This window comes from Nelumbo lutea, chromosome 4 (genome assembly GCF_056320005.1).
Source record: "Nelumbo lutea isolate HS-2025 chromosome 4, American lotus-T2T, whole genome shotgun sequence".
Lineage (NCBI taxonomy): Eukaryota > Viridiplantae > Streptophyta > Magnoliopsida > Proteales > Nelumbonaceae > Nelumbo > Nelumbo lutea.
Window position 1 is genome coordinate 27,816,416 of NC_142687.1, and position 23,561 is coordinate 27,839,976.

General features: G+C 39.6%; 2 protein-coding genes and 1 non-coding gene across 7 annotated transcripts in view; 1 reads left to right on the forward strand and 2 right to left on the reverse strand.

Moving 5' to 3' along the window:
* LOC148854804 (Glycolipid transfer protein (GLTP) family protein) overlaps nt 1-13,551 on the reverse strand; it is a 28,533-nt gene extending 14,982 nt beyond the window's left edge. The window contains exons 1-3 of one of the 2 annotated variants that reach the window (XM_088984395.1): nt 13,059-13,473; nt 12,518-12,608; nt 7,752-7,924 (exon numbers count right to left, since the gene is read on the reverse strand). In XM_088984395.1, coding sequence (XP_088840521.1) covers nt 7,752-7,924; nt 12,518-12,608; nt 13,059-13,165 — 371 coding nt within the window. In that variant the 5' untranslated portion in view covers nt 13,166-13,473. Of the gene's footprint in view, nt 1-7,751; nt 7,925-12,517; nt 12,609-13,058 lie in introns of both variants that reach the window. The other variant, XM_088984394.1, reaches the window with a different exon arrangement.
* Nucleotides 13,552-13,651: 100 nt separating this feature from the next.
* TRNAC-GCA (transfer RNA cysteine (anticodon GCA)) lies at nt 13,652-13,723 on the forward strand. The gene has a single exon. It is a non-coding gene; the product is annotated as a tRNA-Cys (tRNA).
* Nucleotides 13,724-14,253: 530 nt separating this feature from the next.
* Nucleotides 14,254-18,797, reverse strand: LOC148854806 (protein NRT1/ PTR FAMILY 3.1-like). 4 transcript variants are annotated; one of them, XM_088984391.1, is made up of 4 exons: nt 18,642-18,797; nt 18,289-18,506; nt 17,188-17,708; nt 14,254-15,311 (listed from the first exon to the last, which is right to left on the reverse strand). In XM_088984391.1, the coding sequence occupies exons 1-4, from the start codon at nt 18,706-18,708 to the stop codon at nt 14,423-14,425; spliced, it is 1,695 nt and encodes a 564-aa protein (XP_088840517.1). In that variant the 5' UTR covers nt 18,709-18,797; the 3' UTR covers nt 14,254-14,422. The 4 variants fall into 4 exon arrangements, with proteins under 4 accessions (XP_088840517.1, XP_088840516.1, XP_088840518.1 ...); XM_088984390.1 differs by having other exon boundaries at nt 17,188-17,747; XM_088984392.1 differs by having other exon boundaries at nt 17,188-17,747; nt 18,179-18,506; nt 18,642-18,737.
* Between the last annotated feature and the right edge of the window lie 4,764 nt (nt 18,798-23,561).

Genomic DNA, 23,561 nt, shown 5'->3' on the forward strand with positions numbered 1-23,561 from the left:
AGGTTTTAAGTCACTTTGGCTTTGAGGAATGGTGATGCAAATGGATTTGGGGTTGTATCCAATCATGTCATTATTCGGTGCTTGTAAATGGACCTGTGGTGGATTTTTTCAAAGTAGAGCATGGTATTAGACAAGGAGACCCCCTTTCTCCCTTTCTTTTCACCCTCATTGCAGATGCCTTGAGTAGATTAATAACAAAAGCTGATACAAGACAATTGCTAAGAGGTTGGAGAGTGGGGAGGGATAGGGTGTCGGTTACCCATTTACAATTTGCTGATGATACCCCATTGTTTTGTGAAGGGGATGATGTGATGTGGATTAGAAACCTAAAGCAGACAGTGCAACTCTTTGCAGATTTATCCAAATTAAAAGTCAATTTCGAGAAGAGTTGCATTGCAGGTGTAAACATGGAGGATAGAGAGTTAGAGTTTGTGCTGAAATCTTGGGTTGCAATGTCTCTCAATGGCCTTTAAGCTACCTAGGTTTACCCTTAGGAGCCAACCCGAAGGACTCAAGCTTTTGGAATCCAGTTATAGAAAAGGTGACAAAGAAACTAGCATGTTAGAAAAAGGGTTACATTTCCCTAGGAGGTAGGATAACACTAATAAAGTCGACCCTAGCAAACTTCCCTGTGTACTATATGCCAATCTTCGAAATGCCGACAAGAGTAAGCAAGAGCATTCAGAAATTAATAAGGGACTTCTTATGGGAGCCAGGAGAAGAGAAAAGAAATCACAAGGTGTGCTGGGAGATAGTCAGTAGAGATGCAAAGTTTGGGGGTATTGGAATAGGAAATATTCGAAAAAGAAATTTATCTCTACTAGGGAAGTGGCTATGGAGAATGCCAAAAGAAAGAGAGAAACTATGGGCAAGGGTGGTGGTGAGCATACACGGGCTGTTGGACAATGGATGGGATGCTGGATCACTGCAACGGGCTACCAGAGCTTCACCTTGGAAGGCCATACAAGCAATTCTACCTTGTTTCTTGCCTCTTGTAAGGTATGAACTCAATTCTGGCAACTTAATCAAATTTTGGAATCAAATCTGGTATGGGAACTCCCCCTTGAAAGACTTATACCCCTCTTTGTATTCTTTATCATGTTTCAAGAGTGAGCCCATTTCAACTTTCTTAGTCCCTTCAAACCCAATCAATAGTTTTGATTGGAACTTTGGCTTTAGAAGGGGATTAAGGGATTCAGAAATTGATAGTGTACTCTCTTTAATCCAATACCTTGAAGGAACTTCCTTTGATCCTGATAAGTCTGATGAAATAATTCGGACACCTTTCTCTTCGGGCCTGTTTTCCTGTAACTCCTTCAAAGTGTTAACCCAACCTCCCCTTAGTCCCCCTCAATCTTTTCCTGTTAAGGAGGTATGGTGCAAGCCTATCCCACCTAGGATTGCGGCTTTTTGTTGGGAAGTTGTACACTAAAGAATAAATACTTTTGACTGGCTACAAAGGAAGAGGAAAAAGTGGTGCCCTTCCCCACACTGGTGTGTTCTTTGTAAGGCTAATAGTGAGACTTGCTTTCATTTGTTTATTACTTGTCTGTTTGTTTCTGGTATTTGCGAATGGCTTTTTTCCTTATTTGAATGTAGGTGGACACCTCCGGCTGACATCAAAAGTCTCTTTGATCCAACTTCCTGTCCTTTGCCGAAGAAGATAGGTAACATCATGTGAAAGAGTGCTAGGGTGGCAATGATATGAGTAGTGTGGGAAGAAAGAAATGCCAGAATTTTTAGAGAAAGGGAGAGAACAAAAGAGGCCATGATTGAATCAATTCTGATTAGAGTGGCTCAATGGATGAAATCGTTAGGAAACTTCTCACATATATCCATTGATGATATCATCAGAAACTGGAAGATAGTGGCAGATTCAAATGTCAATAAAAAGCCAGTTATTCCTACCTAGACCCCTCCTGGAAGAGGATTTATAAAGCTTAATTTTGACGGTAGTAGCATGGGAAACCTAGGAAGGTTAGGAAATGGAGATGTATTCAAGGATGAGGAGGGTAAAGTGTGTGCATTATTCTCAAGCCCAGCAGGTGAAGGAGACTCACTAAGAGCGGAAGTAATGGCAGTTATGGAAGGAGTGCAAAGGACTACAACCATGAATGCTAGAAAGCTAATCATTGAAGGGGATTCCAAATTGGTAATGGCTTGGCTACTGGATGAGGAAAGTAGGATGTGGAATGTTAATAATGAGAAGAAAAAATTCAGATGGATCACAAAGGACATGGAGTTGGGAATTCAATGGGTGAAAAGAACAACTAATTCAATGGTCGACGCACTGGCCAAGCAAGGGGTTGGGAGAATTCAAACATTTTGGGCACAACTGTAATTGTAATTATAACTAATGTTAAAGGGGAGAGATAAGAGGGCTTGTCTCTCTCTCACTTTCTCTTGTACATGTTCCTTAAAATTCAATAAAGTAATCAGTTATTCATCAAAAAATAAAATAAAATGATGTTATCTACAAACTGTAGATGTATATTTTTTTTTTATCAATAACTCTGAAAATTTTCATTAATTAAGAAGCTTTTGTTAGACAGTGTATGCCCTTAGCTCCAATCAGATTGATGTACATTATGTCATTTATTGTAAATGAATAGAGTACATAATTGATTCATGTGATTTGGTGTATTTTTGTGTAATACCCTTAAACTGGACACTTATGAGACTCGTGTTAGTTTAGAAGCTTCACAGCCGTTGGATAGATCTGGGGAGATTTATCCTGCCAATGCTGACACTGATATACCGCCAAGTTGGTTGGGGTAGCTTGTCTCAGTTGCTAGGATGAGACCTGAGGTACATGCTGTGTGGGTTTTCTTGAAACCCTGAATTGGACCAAATTCCAGTATTGCCCTGGACCTTGGAGATAGATGGGCAAAACTGGAATGTTGCACTTGACCCCTAGACTCGATTATGATACTGCACTAGGTATCAGATTGGACTGTCTTTGATACGCCAATCAGTGGGATCCTTAAAGGGGGCCAAAACCCGAGTATGTTGGGACAATCCGAGAATTCACCTGAGTGGGTGATCATAGTGACAGGATCAACCCCTTTGTTGGACAAAGTGAATGATTGGGGAATGCACTCTCTCTGATGGAAACCTAAACTGCCGGCAGTTGATTTCAAACATTGAAATTTGTTTTTGCAATATATATATATATTATGATTTCAAAATGTTTGCAAAAGGTTTTAATTTCTAGGATCCATGTGAGTAGAGAGTGCAACATTATACCTTGCAGCTGAGGGAGAGGTTCTCTCTTGTCAGACAGTGTTTGATCATTATGGGTTAAGAGGTTAAGTGTAAGACCATTGAGAGTAATACCTGATGGACTAATCTTGCATCTGCCCACAGTTCTTGGGTTTTCATAAGGTGGCTGGTTCCAAGAACCATTTAGTGTAAATGTTGGGCCCATTAAGAGCCCATGGTGATGGACTCATGGGTTAATTGTCTCCTACAGTGAATTCGGCCAGGCCTTGTAACAAAAGCTGGGCTGAACCCATGTGGCTGATGTGTAGATCAATGTAAGGGTCCCACGCCATACAAAGAGAGTCAACTGGGCAACATGTTAAGGAGTAAGTAAGCACATAAGCTTAATGGGCCTAAAGCCCAATTCAAACTAGCTTAAGTTAGTTAATTAAAAGGGGCAAGATCTGATTTATAATCTGATTAGGATTAGCTGAAGGATAAGATAAGTCTTATCCATTTAAGAGTCCAAATCCAAATATCAAATTTGGATCAAGAAACTCTCTTGTAATTAGATTAGGAGGCTGATCCAAAGAAGACTATAAATAGGGGGCGAATTCCTCAATTTTATACACAACAATCTGCAGAGTTCTCTCATGTTCTTGCCATCCCTACCCTATTCGATCTCCACTTGTGGATTTGATCAAGAAAGGTTCTTGATATTATTTCTTGGCTGAAGAAACAATCTGAAGTCGTGCTCACCAGCCCTTGTTTCATTCTTGCTGAAGAGTCGTCCTGTTGATCATGCTTCACCACACATTGTGTCATCTTCAGTGGAAGGGGGTTTTGGTCTTCTCCTTGGGCGTGAACACTTTTATTGGGAGTTACTGTTACTTCGTATCAGGTATATCCCTCTCTTCCCTTTTGGTTTCAGATCTGGTCTAGTTTTGGATTCAAGAACGAACCTTGAAAATGCAGTTTTCTAAATCAGGGAATGCGATTCCCAGATGGGAGAAAAGAAATTTTTGAAATTTCACCCAACCTTCCTGTAGGGTTTGGCCATCCATATGATGGATCTCCCATCCCTTCAACTTTAATATACAACAAGAAGTTACAAAGAAATCAACATAAAAGCTGACCCAAGACAGAATTACAAAAGTGCCCAAAACATATATGTTCTTTGAATTCCTTTCTCTATGTTTTCGACACTGAAATACCCACATCCACCCTCACAGCATATTTGTGTCCCTCTCCACCAACATCCTACAATTCATTAGACTCAGGGTTAGCTCCCTTGGCAGAGGGGAGAGGAGCTTGCACAGCTTTAGGACCAATTTCTTCACCATTTCTAGTCTTCCCGCAACCTTCATCTTCGAACTCTTCCTTTATAAACAGCAGCTCTGTGTGCAAACTTTCTGTTTCAAGTAGATTATTGTTGCTTTTCAGAGTCACACTTCCCAAACATACAATTTCATCACTATCAGAGTTGTCACTACTATCTTGTTGACTCGACCAGTCTTCGATCTCTATTCTGTTAATCACTATGTTTCAGACATCTTGGATTGTGCCTATCAGGTGAGAGATGGTTCACTATGTTGGAAGGGACCCACTATAAAGAGCTTCGGGACTGAGAATCTTGAGACCTTGCGCCTGATATGTTTGATCGATAGGAGGGATTCGAAGTAGAAGAAGATAGACAATTGTTATCGCCCATCAACTCATCCCCCCTCCCAGTCACGTGAGTACTTAAAAGGGTCCCTTGGCTCATCTATCCTGGATTGGGCCTTGGGCTCGAGCCTTTTAAATGGAGCACCCGAGTTAGTGGACTTTACTTGGGCTGCCATTATCGGCCCAACAGGAATGGAATCCACTCGAATGGGCCCACTTCCTAATTCTTTTCCTCCCATGTGACTTTTTAAGAGGTCACGCCCCCCCTGTTTTAAAAGTCAAACCAGCAACCTTCCCTTTTGAACCAGTCTGAGGTTGTTGGTTCAACCCCCCAACTTTTACTAACTTGAAAATTTTTGTCTTTTTCCCCTGAAGCCAACTGCAAATATGATTTGCCAATTGTCAAAGGATTTCCTTGCTCTCTACGGGTTTGACCTCCCATCTGCTCCAATTCTTTTTGGCTTCCCAGAAGTAGTTGGCCCTTTTTAGTGAAACATTCCTTCCCATTTGAACTAGCCAATCTCGTAAATCCATGTAGAGATTCTTCTTCCTCCTTTTCACCGCCTTCCATGTGAGCCTCCTTCCACAACCTTGCTTCAATGGAGGATGCTAGCCACATAGAGACGGAACTCCCCTCTATTCGTACCTCTACCTTTCGTGGAATATCTTCTGGCTTCACACCACTTAGCAGAATTGCTGCTGAATGAAGCTCACCGCAGAATGCTCCTTCTAAGCGTCCTCCACACATCAATGCTATAGAATTTGCTACTTCTTGTTTCCACAGATGAAATGACAGGCCTACTACACGCACCACCACACAATCTTCAACAAAGAAGTCCTTGGAGTTAGATGTTGGACTCCATTTGAAAACTGTGAATGATCCGAACTCAGCCTAAATATTGAGAGCTGATATTTCCACTTCATTCTCTACTGGATCTAAGAGGGCTTTACAGTTATCGAAGGGGGTTACTATGAAGACTCTTTTCAGCTTTAGACTAGTTGTCAGTAAATCAGCTACCCTCCTCCTTCGTTGTGACCACATATATCTTCTTTCATTCTTCCTTGATTCCTTCCAGGCCTCCAGAGACAGTTTAGGCTCTGCAGACGAGAACCACACTGAGTCAATCAGGTCTGTTCCACTCAACCGTATCCCTGCAATGGCGTCTGAGTTGCAAACTTCTGCCTTCTCTTCCAATTTCTTTTCTAAGACTTCTACATTTCCCCCAGGCCCCTCATTTATCTTACTCAGTTCACCCTTTAAAGGCAGGAAGTGCTGAAAGGCTTCCACTACCTGTTTCCAGTCCACACTTTGTTTACCTTCTAGGATAAAGACCAGCCTTTTCCTTCCAGGATTGAAGAACTCAGTCAGTGTTACGTAGGCTTCACATCTATTCTCCATAACCTCCACCAAGTAAGTGGCATTACCCTCTTTGTAAGAGACTATACAGTTTACATGCCTTTGTGAGTGGATGGCTCCCTCTAGAAAACCTTTGAACCACAACACTTCTTTCCCCTTCAGCAATATTATTGCCTTCAAGTGTTCAATGAATTTCAAGATAACCCCTCTTCTGGTTTTAACCTCTTTGAGAACGATGGTATTGGCCTCAAACCCTGAATTTCTTTCTCCAAACGTTAGCATGAATAAAGCTCCTCTCTGTCTCCATTATCACAGGTCCAGTTTAAGAATGCCTACAAAGTTAACCACAGATTCTAGTGCAGAATTCTAGGGCTCTCAACTGCAGAAAAATTAAAAGACCAAAAAGGCACCAACGAATCAAATACATAGAAGTTCCAAGAATTAATTTTATTTCCACATCTCATTTGGTGGACGATATAACAAGCTTGACAAAAATCAGAATCATCATTGGGTGAAGACCAGGATGAAGCTTCCTAATTCCTATATTCTCTACAGATGACATCCTCAGGGACTGGTTTATATGGCCTTAATGTCCACGAGAAGGGATATAAACACACTGGATAGGTCACTCCCACCATATAACATGTGAAAGCTAACTTTTGATGAAAAGCAGCATTGAAATCCTGGACAATCAGGACTAGGAAGTGCTGTCAAAAATCATAAAAGATATCTTGCTGGATCATTCGGGTCTAACTGGAGAAGGAAACTCAATTAAAGTGGAATTTCTAGTGGTAACTCAAGGATTAAGACTGGCCGATTCAATGGCATGTAGAAATCTGATTGCGGAAGGCAATTGAAAATCAGTAATCAGTTGGCTGAAGGAAGAATCTGCAGGTCGAAGGCATCTACAATATCAGATCAGAGAAGCAAATAATCTTATGGGTGCCAAGGTCAGCAAATAATCTTGCTGATATACTGGCCAGGAAGGGAATTAATGGACAAGAATCAATTTGCGGGCATATCCTTTGAATGAAATTAAGTACTGCTTGTACCTCTGATTCTGTTTGGAGTTGTTGATTAGCTCTATACTGTTAATAACTCATTGTAATTATTTGTATATTATTACTTCTCTATTAATAAAGTTTTCAGTTACTGATGCAAGGTGCCAACCAGCTGGTTGGTAAGACCTGCTTGTCGTAGCGGAGACTTGGGATCGAATCCCGCCTGCACCTGGGTTGGGGGATGGGCTACCCCCCGTTGTGTAGCCCTTCAAAAGACAAAAAAAAATCAGTTACTGATCAAAAGTATTGCTTCTGCAACATTTTATTTGATGACTGAATGGGGTTTTCTCAATTATATGGATCAAGAACATAAGATGTATCACCATATGCAAATATACACACTAAATTCAATCAGTAGTTTATCCAAATTTCAGTTATACCAGTAATGATGGAAGGTGCAGAAACTACAATGATACTTTTAAAAATGAAAAGAAAGAAAACAACTTATAATAGAGAGTAAGACATACTTGGTTGACAAGAAGTTTTGAAATAGAACTCTGATGAGATCAAGACCCTGTCTAACTCTGCGTAAATTACGTGAAAGGCTCCCTGGCTTTTTCACAGTATCATTTTTAACATCGTGATCAAGTACATTCTTTAATGTATCATAAGTTTTTGATGCTTCTGTTAAATCATTTACCTGAATAATCAAAGCATTAGATCCTGCCAGGATGTTTGATTTAGAAATAGGAGAGATTATAAAGCAATGATCAAAACGTGTAGAGAAAAAAAAAATGAAAGAAAGCTTCCATATCATGAATTGCATTGAACTTATTAGTTTAGAAGACAAGCTCAACGAAGAATTCAATCAGAAAGTTTAAATTCCATTCATGTTACAAACTGTATAAAGATAATTGAAATTTCATATCTGCAAATAAGAATAAAAAATGGTCACATTACATGTCAAATATTGTATTTAAACTGGATGGCACTTAATAAAGAGGGATAATGCAAGGTCAAGTCATAAGATTCTCCACCCATAATCTAATCAGAATCTGATGGCAAAGAAAACTGACACATAAAGAGTGAACATAACTGTTCTGCACGGCTGCACCAAAGAATCAATGCTTAAGTGTCATAACAAAAAACAGAAGTACAAAAGTGCCCTTAGCATAATATAATAAAAACATAACTCAACACTCACCCTGGATATATATATATATATATAATAAGTGTGAATGTAATGTGGAACTTTTTTTGGACTAAAATTACCCTCTATTTCTTTGTTTGAGAAAGGGTATAAAAGTTATTTTATTAAAACTTTTTTTTATCAATATATTTTATTATAACTTTAATGTCAGCTTTAATAGCTACTAAGATGCCTATATTTGTGTATTTAATCCATTTCTAATTGTAAGAGTAGAAAATGCCACTTCAATTATTACTTGCCACCTCATTTAATCCCCTCTCCTTAAGTCTCATACTTAAGGTATTAAATCCCATTTCTCTTATTAAATCCTATATTTTTAAGTTATTTTTCACTAACAAATGCTACTAATTATATCTATATCAACATTTTTAACAATATAAACCCATATATTTTAAAACTGACTTAAAAACAAAACCATTTTTTATTCAAGTTGTGGCACAATTAAACCATCCAAATTAAATTAATCAACCTACGAAGTCATAGCAAGGTAATGAAATTTTTAAAATAAAAATAAATATAGAAAATTTCAAAAAAAATGTAGAAAAATAGATACATATAAGATATTTTTATTAACCAAATTAAAAATCAAGTGTAATAAACAAGAATTATTTTTATTGAAAATAAAAATCAAATACATAATTTAGAACTAAACAGAAATGAAAAATAAAAGTTGATAATAAATAGTTTAACTTTTGGGTTAAATGTGTTAACCTTTAATGTCATAAATAAATAATAAAAATTAATAAAATATCAAAACACAGAAATAAAAAATACATAAATTTTGCAAAAATGAATGCAAGCACATGTATAATATCATATATTTATCATATTAAATAAAAAATAAGTGTGATATATTAAATTATTTTTAGACACAAAAATACAAAAAAAAAAAATTGTAGAAAAAATGAACACATCTATAATTCTATATTTACACTACTATTAAAAATATGAACAAGATTGTGAAACTTTCTTTTAACTAAAATACTAATTTTTGAATTTAATCTGTATTTAATTATAAGGCATAAATTGTAAATTGAACTACTACTTTTCACCTCATTCAATTCCCTCTATTTAAATCTTACATTTTTTTGATAAATGAACAAAAGAAAAAATGACACACCAAAAAGATAAAATACTACAAAAAGAATAGTCTAACCAAGCAGGTAGGCCTATCAATGATACATGAAACTTCATAACTCAATCCGATTATCACATATTTGGATGAAGTATTTATGCAATCAGATTTGGCTTTCGCAATTCGCATCCGATTAATAATAAAAAAACATAAAATAAAAAATACATAAAATTTATAGAAAATTTTGGATATATTATTACTATCATTATCATCACCTAGAATTGCCACGTGCAAAGCACGTGCACACTTACTAGAGTGCCTATATTTGTGTATTTAATCCATCTCTAATTGTAAGAGTTGAAAATGTAACTTCAATTATTACTTGCCACTTCATTTAATCCCCTCTCATTAAATCTTATACTTAAGGTATTAAATCATATTTTCTCTTATTAATCCTATATTTTTAAGTTATTTTTCACTAATAAATGCAACTAATTAGATCTACGTCAATATTTTTAACAATATAAACCCATATGTTTTAAAATTGACTCGAAAATAAAACCATTTTTTATCCAAGTGGTGTGTTAAGCAATTCAACCATCTGAATCAAATTAATCAACCTATAAAGTCATAGTTAGGTAATAAAATTTTTAAATATTGTCTCTATGTCAATATTTTGGGTTAAATGTGTTAACCTTTAATGTCATTAATAAATAGTAAAGACTAATAAAATATAAAAATACATAAATTAAAAAAAAAAAACATTCAAGCACATGTACAATATCATATATTTATCATATTAAATAAAAGGTAAATGTGATATATTAGAATTATTTTTACACATAAAAATACAAAAAGAATTGTAGAAAAATTGAACGCATCAATAATTCTATATTTACACTACTATTAAAAATATAAATAAGATTGCGGAACTTTCTTTTGATTAAAATACTCATTTTTGAATTTAGTCCTTATTTAATTGTAAGGCTTAAATTGTAAAGTAAACTACAAGTTCTCACCTCATTCAATTCCCTCTATTTAAATCTTACTTTTTTTGATAAATGAACAAAAGAAAAAAGATATACAAAAAAAAAGACAAAACACTACAAAAAGAAGAGCCTAGCCAAGCAGGTAAGCCTCTCAATATTACTTGAAACTTCACAACTCGATCCGATTATCACATATTTGGATAAGGTGTATGTGTAATCAGATTTAGATTTTGCAATCTACATCTGATTAATAAAAAACAAAAAAAAAACATAAAGTTATAGAAAATTTTGGATATATTATTACTATCATTGTCATCATCTAGAATTTCCATGTGCACGCTTACTATATACATATATATATATATCAAGTCCATCTTGTCACAAAGTTCATTGTGCCACAAGTAGGGATGTCCCTTTTTGAGAACATCAGCAAGCTGTTTCTTTGAACTAACACAAGGAGCACAAACTTCACTCTTCTCAAGTTTCTCCCTTATAAAGTGCTTGTTAACTTCAATATGTTTCCTTATCATGGAGGACAGGATTGGTAGCAATATTTATGGCCGCCTTGTTGTCACAATATAGAGACATAGGGTTGTCAACCTTAAACCCAAGTTCCCCCAACAAATTCAAATTCTTTATCCAAAGCACATCAGCCACTCCATGGGCCATAGCCCTATATTCGGCCTCAACACTTGATCTCATAATAACATTCTGCTTCTTACTCCTCCATGTCATTAGGTTTCCTTGCCTAGTTAGCATCAGTGTAGACCTCCACCTTCAAATGATTGTGTTTCCTAAACAACAAGCCAGTTTGCTTTAAGTACTTGAGAACCTTCTCTACAACTTCTAGGTGAAGAACCTTGGGTGAAACTCCTCTACAGCTTAGTTAAGGGGAAGAGGAGCTTTGTCCTAAACAACATCTCAATAATGGATGTTCCTTTTAAGGGGCATCTCGTATTTGCATGCACAGATACAGATGTGGACCAATAACATGGATAGAGAAACAGGGATATGATTCTCCATTTCCTAAAATCCTGGACTCGGATATGGGTATGAGTATCCTATGTAATATGCTTATATCATGTGTTTATATCTAGTTTCTGAAGCTAGATGTCATTTTTAAAGACTTTGCCAAATTTGATCAAGTTTCTAACATGTGCAGATTGTTTTATAGTATAATTTGTAAAAACATACCATTTTACATATTTTATAAGTGTTAATGCTATAAAGTAGATCTAGAAGTATCCATTGTATCTGAAATGGGTACACTAGCCATGTACATCCAGGTATTATGGCATCTCATTTTTGGTATGCTAAAAAAAGTTTCACTGGTGAAAAACAAAGCTGGACCTGTACATGAGGGAACATAATTTCTATCCAAAGCATATCCTGAGTAAGACCTGAAATTAAATCTGCCATATTAGAAGAAACAAAGGTAGCTCAAGAAGGTAAAATATAAGATCATATCCAATCTTCATCTTCCAATGCATCTAATCCATGGAATCTGCTATGCGAAAAAGGAGAACACTAGACGCTTGGCCTCCCAATAGAGATCATATCTGAAAATTGCTTTGCTATTTAATTCAGACTGGCAGATAATCACTTTTTCACAAACGCTATAAGTAACAACCTCGAAACCAAAACCTGAGGTCTTTAATAATGTCGAAATCAATTTTTTGAATGTTGATGCGAGAAAACTGGAGGTTTTTTATGGGAATAAATATTACATACTTATGACCTATTGCATTTAACATCCGAATCAAAATCTCAATATTCTCAAAATATCACTTGGTCTATGAATCATATTGCAATTGATGAAATGATGGTATTGAATCCTGTACAAGCATCTAAGTCAAATAATCAATGTGCATTGGACATTTTGGGATTGACACCAAAATAATAATAAAAGTTGAAGTTGGATTAGATCTAAATATATTGATAGCAGCAACAAATGTGCAATGCATCATTCCTCATTGGCATCTATTGCTTCTTTTAGATGAGATAGCTTATTGTATGTACCTTCAACTGTGTACTCTTCTGTTTAAATACTGCAAACTCTTTTGCAATAGCAACTTCATCTGTGGATAGTCCTACCTGACTGTACCAAGCTCTGAAGAAGGATTTTAGTTGAAAAGAGATCTTATTTTGAAAATTATATAAAACTCTATAGCTTATTATAACTTAGAAGGGGAGCTAGCTATTTTAATTTCAAATCGATGTTTGCATAAATGAGAACGAACGCTTCTTTTATTGGATGGTACAAACTGCATCTCAGAGCTAGAGGGTAGTCAAGTTTTCCATCATGTTCAGTGTATTCAAGAATTCCTGATATAGGATAAAAAAAACGCGAAATAGGGATGCCTTTTACAAGAAAAATCAAATCAACAGAATACAGAACTGGAAAAGTGGTATACAAATGAAAAGATATAGACGTAGTTAAAATGAAGAAGGGGAAAAGAAGAGCTCTTATCTTTTATCTTTCGATTTCTTTTGGAAAGCAATCTAAATAAACAGTAGGAGATTAAAGAACCAAAATGAGACGGAGAGAAGGAAAGAGAACCTTAGAAACGTACTCCGACTCGGCAAATTTGAAAGCGAAACCAAGGCAGCCAAAGAGAACGGAAACGAGGGAGCAGGCGCTGCAGAAGGGTTCCAATCGAAGGTCATCGGAGCTGGTGGCGATAGACTTGGCGAGCTGTTCGAACGCCTCTGCTATCACGGATAGGGGCGTTTCTGCGGCATCTTCAAATGACTCTTCTTCTTCATCCATCATTTTGGTATTCTTGCTCATCCATCACCTTACTACTTGCTTTCTTTTGGGTTTTGATGGATCAGAAAGATAATGCTTGCAAGTATGGGAAAAGCCGAGAGAGAGAGAGAGAGAGAGAGGTGAAATTGTACAGAGATTCCGAACAAAGACATTACAGAAGGGAACACAGAAGCGAATGGTAACCATCTTCTTTCCTCTATCTCTCGTCGAAAGGGGAAGAAGAAGAAAGGGCGGGAACGAAGGGCCATAGATGGCTGAGTCTGCTACAGTTGCGGGGGGCTCTCTCAACCAAACAAGTGCCTGTGCCGCGAACCAGAATGGCAGTGTGTTTGAAATGCGATGTAAATTATTTTATTTAGTTATTTCGCCCTGTTAACGCCATTGGGTCCATAGCTCAGTGGTAGAGCATTTGACTGCAGATCAAGAGGTCACCGGTTCGAGCCCGGTTGGGCCCTACTTTTCTTTTTACTTCCCCGCAACGAGACTTTTACTCATATTTTTGAACTTTGGTTGCAAGACAATTTCATTTGCATCAATACAAATGCATGGGAATGCCTGGTTTATTTTTGTTTTGGATTTTACTTTATTCTGCTTCATGTCTGAATTTGCACCCAAATCCTTTGTACATTGCACCACCATAGTTTTGCATCGGTGCAAATTCATTGCACTGCAACCAAACGCAGCAAAAATTTCCTACAAAGACATGCTTTGATTTGCGAATTGCGATATAAAAGGGCTGCCTCGTTAATCACTTGGTTAATTCTCTCAAACTTTAATTGCTCACATATTGCATTTACACCTATAAACCACGCTGACATTCTTGGTTTATTTTTGTTTTGGATTTTACTTTATTCTGCTTCATGTCTGAATTTGCACCCAAATCCTTTGCACATTGCACCACCATAGTTTTGCATCGGTGCAAATTCATTGCACTGCAACCAAAGGCAGCAAAAATTTCCTACAAAGACATGCTTTGATTTGCGAATTGCGATATAAAAGGGCTGCCTCGTTAATCACTTGGTTAATTCTCTCAAACTTTAATTGCTCACATATTGCATTTACACCTATAAACCACGCTGACATTCTTGACTGCATTGATTCATTTACAGCCCAAGATCTCAACCTAATTCCATCTGTATAAGACAATCAATCAACTACACCCCACCGGCGAGTTCGACTCCCCCTTGAAACTCATCCTCCTTTCGACGGAGCTGGATTGGCTTGAATGTATATAACTTTGCACATAACAAGTAGTACACCAGATTCAAAGCCTGCAAGACTGTGATCAACCAGTAGAAATACTCCAGTTTTCCTCTGTTGATGTTTTTGTCTGGAAGCCAGTTTGATCCCCCTGGGCCTGCACTGAACTTGTGCACGACTGTGACCAGCAGCGTACTGATGTAATTCCCTGCCGATATCGACGTCCAAAAGAGAGCCGTGGCTGTGCTCCTCATGCTCTCTGGTGCCTGATCATAGAAGAACTCGAGGTGCCCGATAGACATGAAGGCTTCAGCTATCCCATGGAGGCTATACTGTGGGATGAGCCAACAGACTGTAATGGGAATGGTGGAATGCGGGCTGTCCATGAGGCCATGCACTGAAGCAACGTGTTTGCGTTTGATCTCAACGAACCCAGCAACAAGGGTGGCTAACAGTGAGATGATGAAACCGATGCCCATGCGCTGTAGGAAGGAGATGCCCCTGTCAAGGCCGGTGAAACGACGAGCAATAGGGACGAGTACGCGATCGTAGATGCTGATTGTTGTGAGCATGGAGACAATGGTAAAGACGGACATGGAGCCTGGGGGAATTTGGAAGGAACGGACGATGTGCCGATCCATGGTTCGAGCTTGCTGTAGGGAGAACGTGTTTTGCTGTGCGTAAGCTGTGATGAGCAGGATCCCAGCCGCCCATATTGGTCCCATTCGAATCAGTGATTTCAACTCTTCAACCCGGTGGACTGTACTTAGCCTCCACAGGTTGGGTGTTGATGAAGCTTTGACATTATCTTCTTCCGTCACGATTGCGGCCTTGTCTAGGAACCTGCGTTGAGTCTGCTTGCTCGTCAGGAAGCCAAGGTGGGTATGATATGAATTATTTCTGCCTAGCTAAAACTAAAAGCACTGTTTCTCAACTTATCTTTGTGAGTCTACTACTTGATTAATCCAATGAAGACCAAAAGAGAGTAAGTGGGTTCTGCCTAAAAAAAAACATTCATGTCAAGTCTTTAATACCATCGACTGATCAAATCACTAGATGGGTCAAGACTCAAGAGTTAAAAACCAAGCCAAGGTGGGTATGATATGAATTTCCATGCCTATCCAGTACTATATCAAATTAATTTACAAAAGGACTTATTCTTTTCTTTTCATTTTCTAATTTCATTTGGATGGGACCCATTCAATGATATGTCCCAATCCTCTGAAATCAAGACACATGGCAAAAGTACAACTCCCTACACGCTTCGACAGGTCTCCATAAGTGTGCTCTGCAACGCAAGGACTGAACCAAGAGGACTATAAGTGTAAAGTGTGCTCTGCAACGCAAGGACTGAACCAAGAGGACTATAGGTGTAAAGTGTGCTCTGCAACTGGCTCCAACTCTTGTCCAACAGGGAGCTAGAGTTCGACTGCTGGAGCACGAACGACATAGACTTCCCTTTGATCAGACCCATTAACGACCAAGATGGGGCCAACTCACCACTTGGATAACCAAATGGCAAGCATATAGGCCAATGCAGAGTTAACAAGTGACAAGTTTTCTTTTCGGTGAGGATAGGGCCCTTTCCTTGACAAAGGCAAACCGACACACACAAGCCTTTGTTGTTTTCCATGATAGTACTTTGGCACATCTCTTGATACATGGCTGATGACACGTGGCCTGAAAATCATACCAACTGGACTCAAAACATCTCATTGTCTTTTAGCCCCAACACCTCCTTGATCCGAAGGCTGAAATATTGGTGTCAATAAAATTAAATTTGTCTTATGTTTGATATAAAAGAATCTACCACCGACTGAATTTTCATTGGAATTTGGGAGGCGTGAGTTATCATCTAAAGGTGTGGGTTTATGGAATATGCACAGTTCAGGAAGATGCCAAACATCTTTATTATCTGAAGAAAAAATAAATTAATCACCCCAATTTTAAACTCAAATTTTACTAAAATGTTGAAGTAAAAGTTCATGATCCCAAATTATTTCTAGTACTGGCTTAGTGGCTTTAATTTGTTAATCTATTGCAAGTTATGGTATAATAAAGATTTAATAAAACGCAAATCATTTATGACTATGCAATTGGGAATTGAATTTGTTAAAATTTTTCAGAACATTTTAAATGAATTATGAAAGTGTTGGCAGTGGAAAGAAATTTCAAGGAATTAAAGGAATCTTTCTCTTATAAGAAAGATTGGTAGGGCAAGCGAAAGTTCAAAGAAAACTAAAACAAAATAATATGACTTTAGGCTAAATTTGAAAAAAATATAAATATAAATATATACAGTGCAAAGAAAAATAGTGGAGAGAGTAAGATGAATATAAAAACTGTCTTAATTCTATCTCTTTTGGTAAAAGAAAAAAATATATCTTTCTTTTTGTCACCTGAGACTCAGTTTGGGAGGAAAACAAATATAAATATGTAGAGTGCAAATCATTTGTATTCTTCCCAAACAGAGCCATAGCTTGCAACGGGATTAACATAATATAATTATCTAGAATTCTATACAGATGGCCTTCACATATTGTACTGTTTTGTTCAACGAGGGTCAAATGGGTATCTTTCTCAGTGTCTCCCTCAAATTATAATTGAACCTTCCCCTAAAAATGAGGTCTCTCTCTCTCTCTAAATTATTGCCGAAACCTCGACAAATAAATATATTAAAAGGAATAAAAAAATATGTATAAGAAAATGATTAACTCACGTGAATTGTTTACTGTGGAGAAGCTTCCCACTAGCAGAAATGGAGGCATCGAGCTCCTCGTTCTGGTAGAGCAATGCGGGATCAGAAACCTTTTGCAGCTTTCTTTTCCTAAAGGCTGCTACAACTACCTGCACCAAGCGGGCGAAGGGACTCCCGGCGGGATCCAAGTTCCGATAGAGAGGATAGCCAACGATGAACGTGATAATGGACAGAAACATGGCGATAGTAGGGATTCCAAACCCCCATCCCCACCCGATATTATCTTGAATGTACACAATCACTGTCACCGCCACAAGGATGGAGACGCCCATGCAGAAGTAGTACCAGTTGAAGAACTTCCATGTGCTAGTCTTTTGCTTGGGATCCGTCTCATCGAATTGGTCTGCACCAAATGCCACCACGCAGGGACGAATTCCGCCGGAGCCGATTGCCGTCAGTAAGAGAGACACATAGAGGATGGCTAGCTGGCCGGCGTCAGCCTCCTCGCACACCTCGTTCCCTTTGCATGGCGGTGGCCTTAGCTGTGGAAGGATTGCTGATACAGTCAGGCTTGTCATTCCCTAGACACACATATTAACAGTTACTACCATATACAAACAGATGTTTTTAGTTCTGATACATGGATGAGTTCTTCTCTTATCCATCGGCGAAACGTTAAGGTCAGAGTCAGACAGTGAGATGTGTTCTCTTATCTGCAACTTGTCTGTCTAAAACTTAATTACGTGATGGTGGATCTTCTCAATCTCACACGAATGCAAGTTTATGTCTGACCCGTTTTGTTTCTTTGCCATTAAATGCTATAAAGATTAATTGATTTTGCTACAAGACGAAACTTTGGACCTCTAACCCAGATGACACCAGGATCAAAAGCCAGTGCTTTTTAGCTCTTTTCCCTTGGCCGACAAAGGAAAAAAGAGACCCACGAAACATCTATCGATCAGAGGAAGGCAGTAAAAGAACTAAAAAAGTTGAATCATGTAAAGATGATTACTTGGGTTTCCTAAGTGATCATTTGGCTCTACTTTGTAATGGGTCTAAATCATTTTCTTCTGTTCTCCACACACACGAGAGAGAGATGAGGATTAATTGCTAGCTCTTAACTATTTGGTATATAATAGACGCCACCGTTATCGTCCAAAAGCGGCCGGCGAATGAATCTGCGATGAAGGCTCCGAGCAAGGGTGTCAAGCTTGCAGTTCCCCCAAAGTTGGTGAGAGTGTTGGCTGCCTTGGTCAGAGGCATGTGTAGCTGTTGTGTCAAGTAGCTAATCATATTGGCAGCAAAGCCGACCACAGCCAACTTCTCACAAATTTCATTAGCTACACCCATCAAAAACAAAACTTGCATCAGAATATTTGATGACCATCAAACCCCCCGCAATAAGCAAAACAACATCAAAACGATGGTGAAGATGATGAATTTTCATGAAAAAGCACTGTAAAAAGAAGGCTTACAGAAGATGAAGGGCATTGTTCTGATCCCTCCCTTTCTCCATTTGGCGAGACTGCTTGTCTCCTCCATTTCTCTTTTTTCTTTGCTTAACTCATCTCTCCATTACCACCCTCACCCTTTATTTATAGAACGTGTGAAGGTTATAAACAGTAAATGGCGGTGCTTGTATTTTTCTGTGTAGCGTACGGTACTGCCATTTCCACACTTCCATGTCCACAACTAATTCTTGGATTACATGATTCTTTTGTACAAATGTAATTAAGTAAGATTTGTTAACTACAATACAGGTAATGTTAGAGAATTAGAGTGATAAAATCCAATTAAATCAGGGGATTTGTGTTGGTTCAATCCTTTCTTTGCTTGTCTCTTTCAGTGAAAGTTTAGGGAGGTGGATTGAATTATTTTTATTTTTTCATAAATGCATTGTATTGTATATGTGTGGTCCTTATTGGTTGATCCATGGGAGAAGAATCTTTGGGACAATATGAAAAGTGATAACAGACGAGTAGACGTGCCTTGAAGAAGAACAGCACCAGGACCGTCCTATGGCTGGCATCAAAAGGGACAAGCCGGCCCGATGAGCACACATTCACACAGGCTGCTCCATCCCACTTCGGGATACTTTTGCTTGGTAAATGGACTGGGCTTGAGCCCATCTTGTAGGGCCTAGTCTCTATTAGTTCCATGAAAAACAAAAAAAGAAATACAAAAGAATGCAGTTCACTATTTGATGGTTGGTATATTTAATAAAACATAAAACATAATGGAGACTATGTGCAGAGATGTGGAGGGTGGGGCTTTATCCCCATGGCCTAGGACTATGGCCCATAACTGGTCTAGAATGGACTTGTAGATGTTATGGGCTGTTCTTTTATGGACCTTCAGTGAAGATTTTTGCTCTTCTTCTAATTTCTTACTTTCCAAGGACAGAGTGGTTTCTTTCATAGCTGGATAGGCAATGAAAGCGGAGCCTGAATAAAATAATCACCCCAGTCCCAGTACATACCCATGCTTCATCCTTCTGAAATGCCGTAGAGAGAGAATTTTGTATTTAAATAAAGAATCTTTTTTCACGCTATGCTCCCAACGCCTATTTCAGCACAGCAGTAACTGAGAAGCTGCATGTACCGTAATATTCACATTCACATGCAGTGGCAGGCAAGATTGGCGTAAAACTGTGCAATTTTGTATCAACTGCTGCACGTAAATGCACGATTAGCGTAAATCAGAGAAAAAAGACAACGAAAACGAGAGACAAAAAGGACACATCCTTTAAGGGCTCTACAGTTTGCATATAAATTAATGCAATTCATAGCGAGTAATTTTGTTCTGCTGCTATTCCTCTATACAAGCAAGCAAACCTAGAAAAGATGGTATTTTTCACAAATTTCTCCGTTTGGACTTGGGAGAAAATCCATTACAAGAGTTCTGTACTAGTTCGTGGAAATCTTGAGGGGGTGGTGAATTATCCCCAGAAAAGCTGAGTTTATGTAACGCCTGTGAACTGTACTCGGATGACGCCAGAGGTTACGCATGAGCTGCCACATGTTGACGGAGGGACCCGGACAACTAATTGTCATGTTTGTCTGATTCTAGGGTTCTACTTTCCTATCTCTCGAGCTGTCCATAGACGGAGAACCAGGACACATGTCGGGTTATCTTATTATTTAATTCACTATTGGATGTCATTTTGAATGTTTCTGTTCAGGATGAGATGATAACAAATTTGGAGGAAAAAAAGTCTCGGGAAAAGGGGGGGAAAGAGTTTTTCATCTCATTCAAATTAACCCTGTCACTGTGAATTTGAATTATACTGCCCATTCCAAGCGGGACTGAGTGAGAGGGTTGCATAGATTTGGCAGTGACATTAAAATTTTTGTCAAATTCTTGTGGCGATCATGGATTCTGAATGTCTTCATCTGAATAAAACGAAATGAATGGACAGGATTCACTTAGCCAAATCCCTATACTTGGGAACTTGGGATAAACTCAGGACCTCTTTGATTAATTTACAGGAACATGAGTGAGTTATTCGGATTCCAATTATTTGGTTCAGTGGAATTGAAATCATATTTCCATTCCTGTTGAATGATATATATTTCCCGTTTAAGTAAATTATCATTCCCTCTTTCTCCCTTGGAATGAAATCCCATTCCAGCTTATTCCAGTTCCGGTTTGGATTTTTTTAAATAGATCAGTCTGATTCTGATATCAAGAGATTTTAATTCTAATTAGATATTGATTCAAACCGCAAATCAAACCAAACAGACCCTTAAATGATGATAAACGATTAATGAATTTAGTAAAAAATGTATGCAAAGTTGTAAACGGAAGGACATTGGCAGAAGTGGGGTGGGGTGGGGTGGGGTTGGGTGGTAGATCATTAGATCACGGATGGGACACCATGGACAAGGGCGCCAGGCCGGAATGGACCCAGATAATTTTCATGCTTTTAACAGCCCAATTAGATACACGATCTCTTTTCCTACTTGGATACGCTACTCATTTAGGTACATACCCGTTTGGAGATCACATCTTCGCCCCACAACGCCCCACAACACATCCTCTTCGGGTTATGACTGAGCTGGCCCATAGAGACACGTGGCCACTCAGTCATTGCCTGACAACGTCGACATAGCTCGGCTATGTCAATTCAACAGGGCTACGTCAGCTCAGCTTGGCCATGTTGGCATAGCCTGACCGAGCTATGTTACTTTCATAGTCCCCCACCTTATCCCTTCAGCCACGTCAGCTACACACCACGCAGATAAGCCCGACTATGGATAAGGGTAGGAAGACAACTCCGTCGAGTGTCTACCCGGGGACAACTCCTCGAGCCTCTTGACTTCTTCTCTTGATCGCAGATTACATAGCGCGGCACCGTCCTTGTAAGCTCGGCGCCGCCTAGTCAGCAAGGACTATCTAGTTGCTCTCCTCAGGTCGTGCATTACCTCAGATTGAGCAGCATCAGCTTGGCACCGTCTGTGGGAACGCACAAAAAGCTTTCCCGAAAACAAAAAAAAAAAAATCCTTTGTCGCGCAGCCTCAAAACTGACCAAGATGCCTAAAAACCAGTCCAAACGATCAACAGGTAGTTCCTCATCTCGGGAGAACTGGCATCACAACTCATCTTATCAGGAAGCCCCGCAACCTTCGGTCGCAGTGGACCCAACGCAGTTCGAGCTATGCAAGAGAAGGTCGACAAGATCTTCGAGTTCATGCAGGCGCTGGGGTCTACCGCGCCACCCAATTGGGTTGTCCCCCCCCCCCCCGCCCTGACGTGCATGAAGGATGATCCTCGAACCGAGGACAACAAAGTACGTCAGTTTAATATAAGGGGAGCGCGGTCCGAGCGAGAGAGGTACTACACAACCCGAAGGCCCGCTTCTACTGCCCACTCCCGCAAACAAGATCACCACAGCCAAACTCGCCAGTCAGCTTGGATTCCCGCCAAAGAGAGGCTCGACAAGATGACGCTGCCCTTCATGGTCTCTGTTGCCCAGTCGAGCTTAGTAAAGGACCGCCTTGCGTAGCCTAAGAAGGAGAAGGCCACCCACACTGCAGCCCTGAGCAATAGAGACACTGAGATCAAAGAGCTCTGGTAACGATTAGAAGAACTAGAATGCACTCAGACCCATAAAAGCGTGACACCCGCCGTGGACCAGCCAGCACGGGCTTCCGCGCATACCTTCAAGGAGCCGCCCTTCGTCTAGGACATCATGAACGAGATGCCCCCGTTGGATGGTGAGCCCCCCCAGTTTGACAAATACGATGGGAACACCAACCCATTCGACCATGTCGCGGCACTCAAAGCTCAGATGATGTTGCACGATGCGTCGGAAAGACTAATGTGCAAAACCCTTGTAGCCACCCTACAAGGTCTAGCTTTGGCATGGTACTCCTCTTTGTCGCCGCGCTCCATAACATCATGGGACCAACTGGAGACACAGTTTCTGGCGCAGTTCATCGCTATCCAAAAGCATTGGAAAACTTCAGCCAGCCTCATGCAAATCCGACAGAGGAAGGTGAAGACCCTCAGAGATTACCTAGCAAAGTTCAACAAGGAGGCACTCCAGGTCAGAGACTTGAACCAATCAGTCACAGTTACAGCCATATAGCACGGGCTCCGCCCTTCCCCGTTCAACTTCTCCATCTCTAAAAATCCTCCCCAGACACTGGTTGTGCTAATGAGCCACGCACAAAAGTATATCAATGCGGAAGAGGCCCAAGCGCAATTCAAAGGCGAAGATGAGAAGCTCGACAAGAAGAGGAGGGACACCGACGAGCGAAAGTCTGAGAGGTCGGATAGAGATCACAAGAGACAGGATCGCCAATCGAACCATAGACCCCGGACCCCTCGACCGACCTACCGAAATTTCATGTCGTTCAATATTCCGCGGTCTGAAATTCTGATGCAAATTTGTGACCGCAACTACGTCAGGTAGCCCAAGAAGATGAAGACGCAAAGTAACAAGAGGAACTGAGACAAATACTATGAGTTCCACAAGGACCACGACCATGACACGGAGAACTATTTAGACCTGCGTAACCATATTAAAGATCTGATCAGACGTGGTTACCTCAGCGGCTTCATCGATAGAAGTGAGAAGTCAGCCCAAGAAGAATGGAGAATGGATGAAGATTGACAACCGCCACCCCAAGGCCCCCCAGTCGGCGTTATCCACATCATATCAAGGGGAACTGTTACCAAAGGGGAGAGCAACTCAGGTCAGAAGAGATATGCTCGATTGTGCGAGATCGACGACCGGGGTCACAGGAAGAAGCGCAACACATCTATCACCTTCACCGACGACGACTTCTGAGGGGTCCAGATGCCGCACAACAACGCCTTGATCATCACAGCCGAGGTGGCTAACTTCAAGTTGCAGTGGATCCTAGTCAACATAGGGAGCTCTGCCGAC

Excerpts from the sequence above, each read along its gene's own strand:
- LOC148854806 (XM_088984390.1), bottom strand. The coding sequence starts at position 18,708 with ATGGAGGAGACAAGCAGTCTCGCCAAATGGAGAAAGGGAGGGATCAGA. Across the intron at positions 17,748-18,288 it reads CGTCTATTATATACCAAATA|GGAATGACAAGCCTGACTGT; the intron begins GTTAAGAGCTAG and ends ATGTGTGTCTAG. Across the intron at positions 15,312-17,187 it reads CTCCACAGTAAACAATTCAC|GTTCCTAGACAAGGCCGCAA; the intron begins GTGAGTTAATCA and ends GACTCAACGCAG.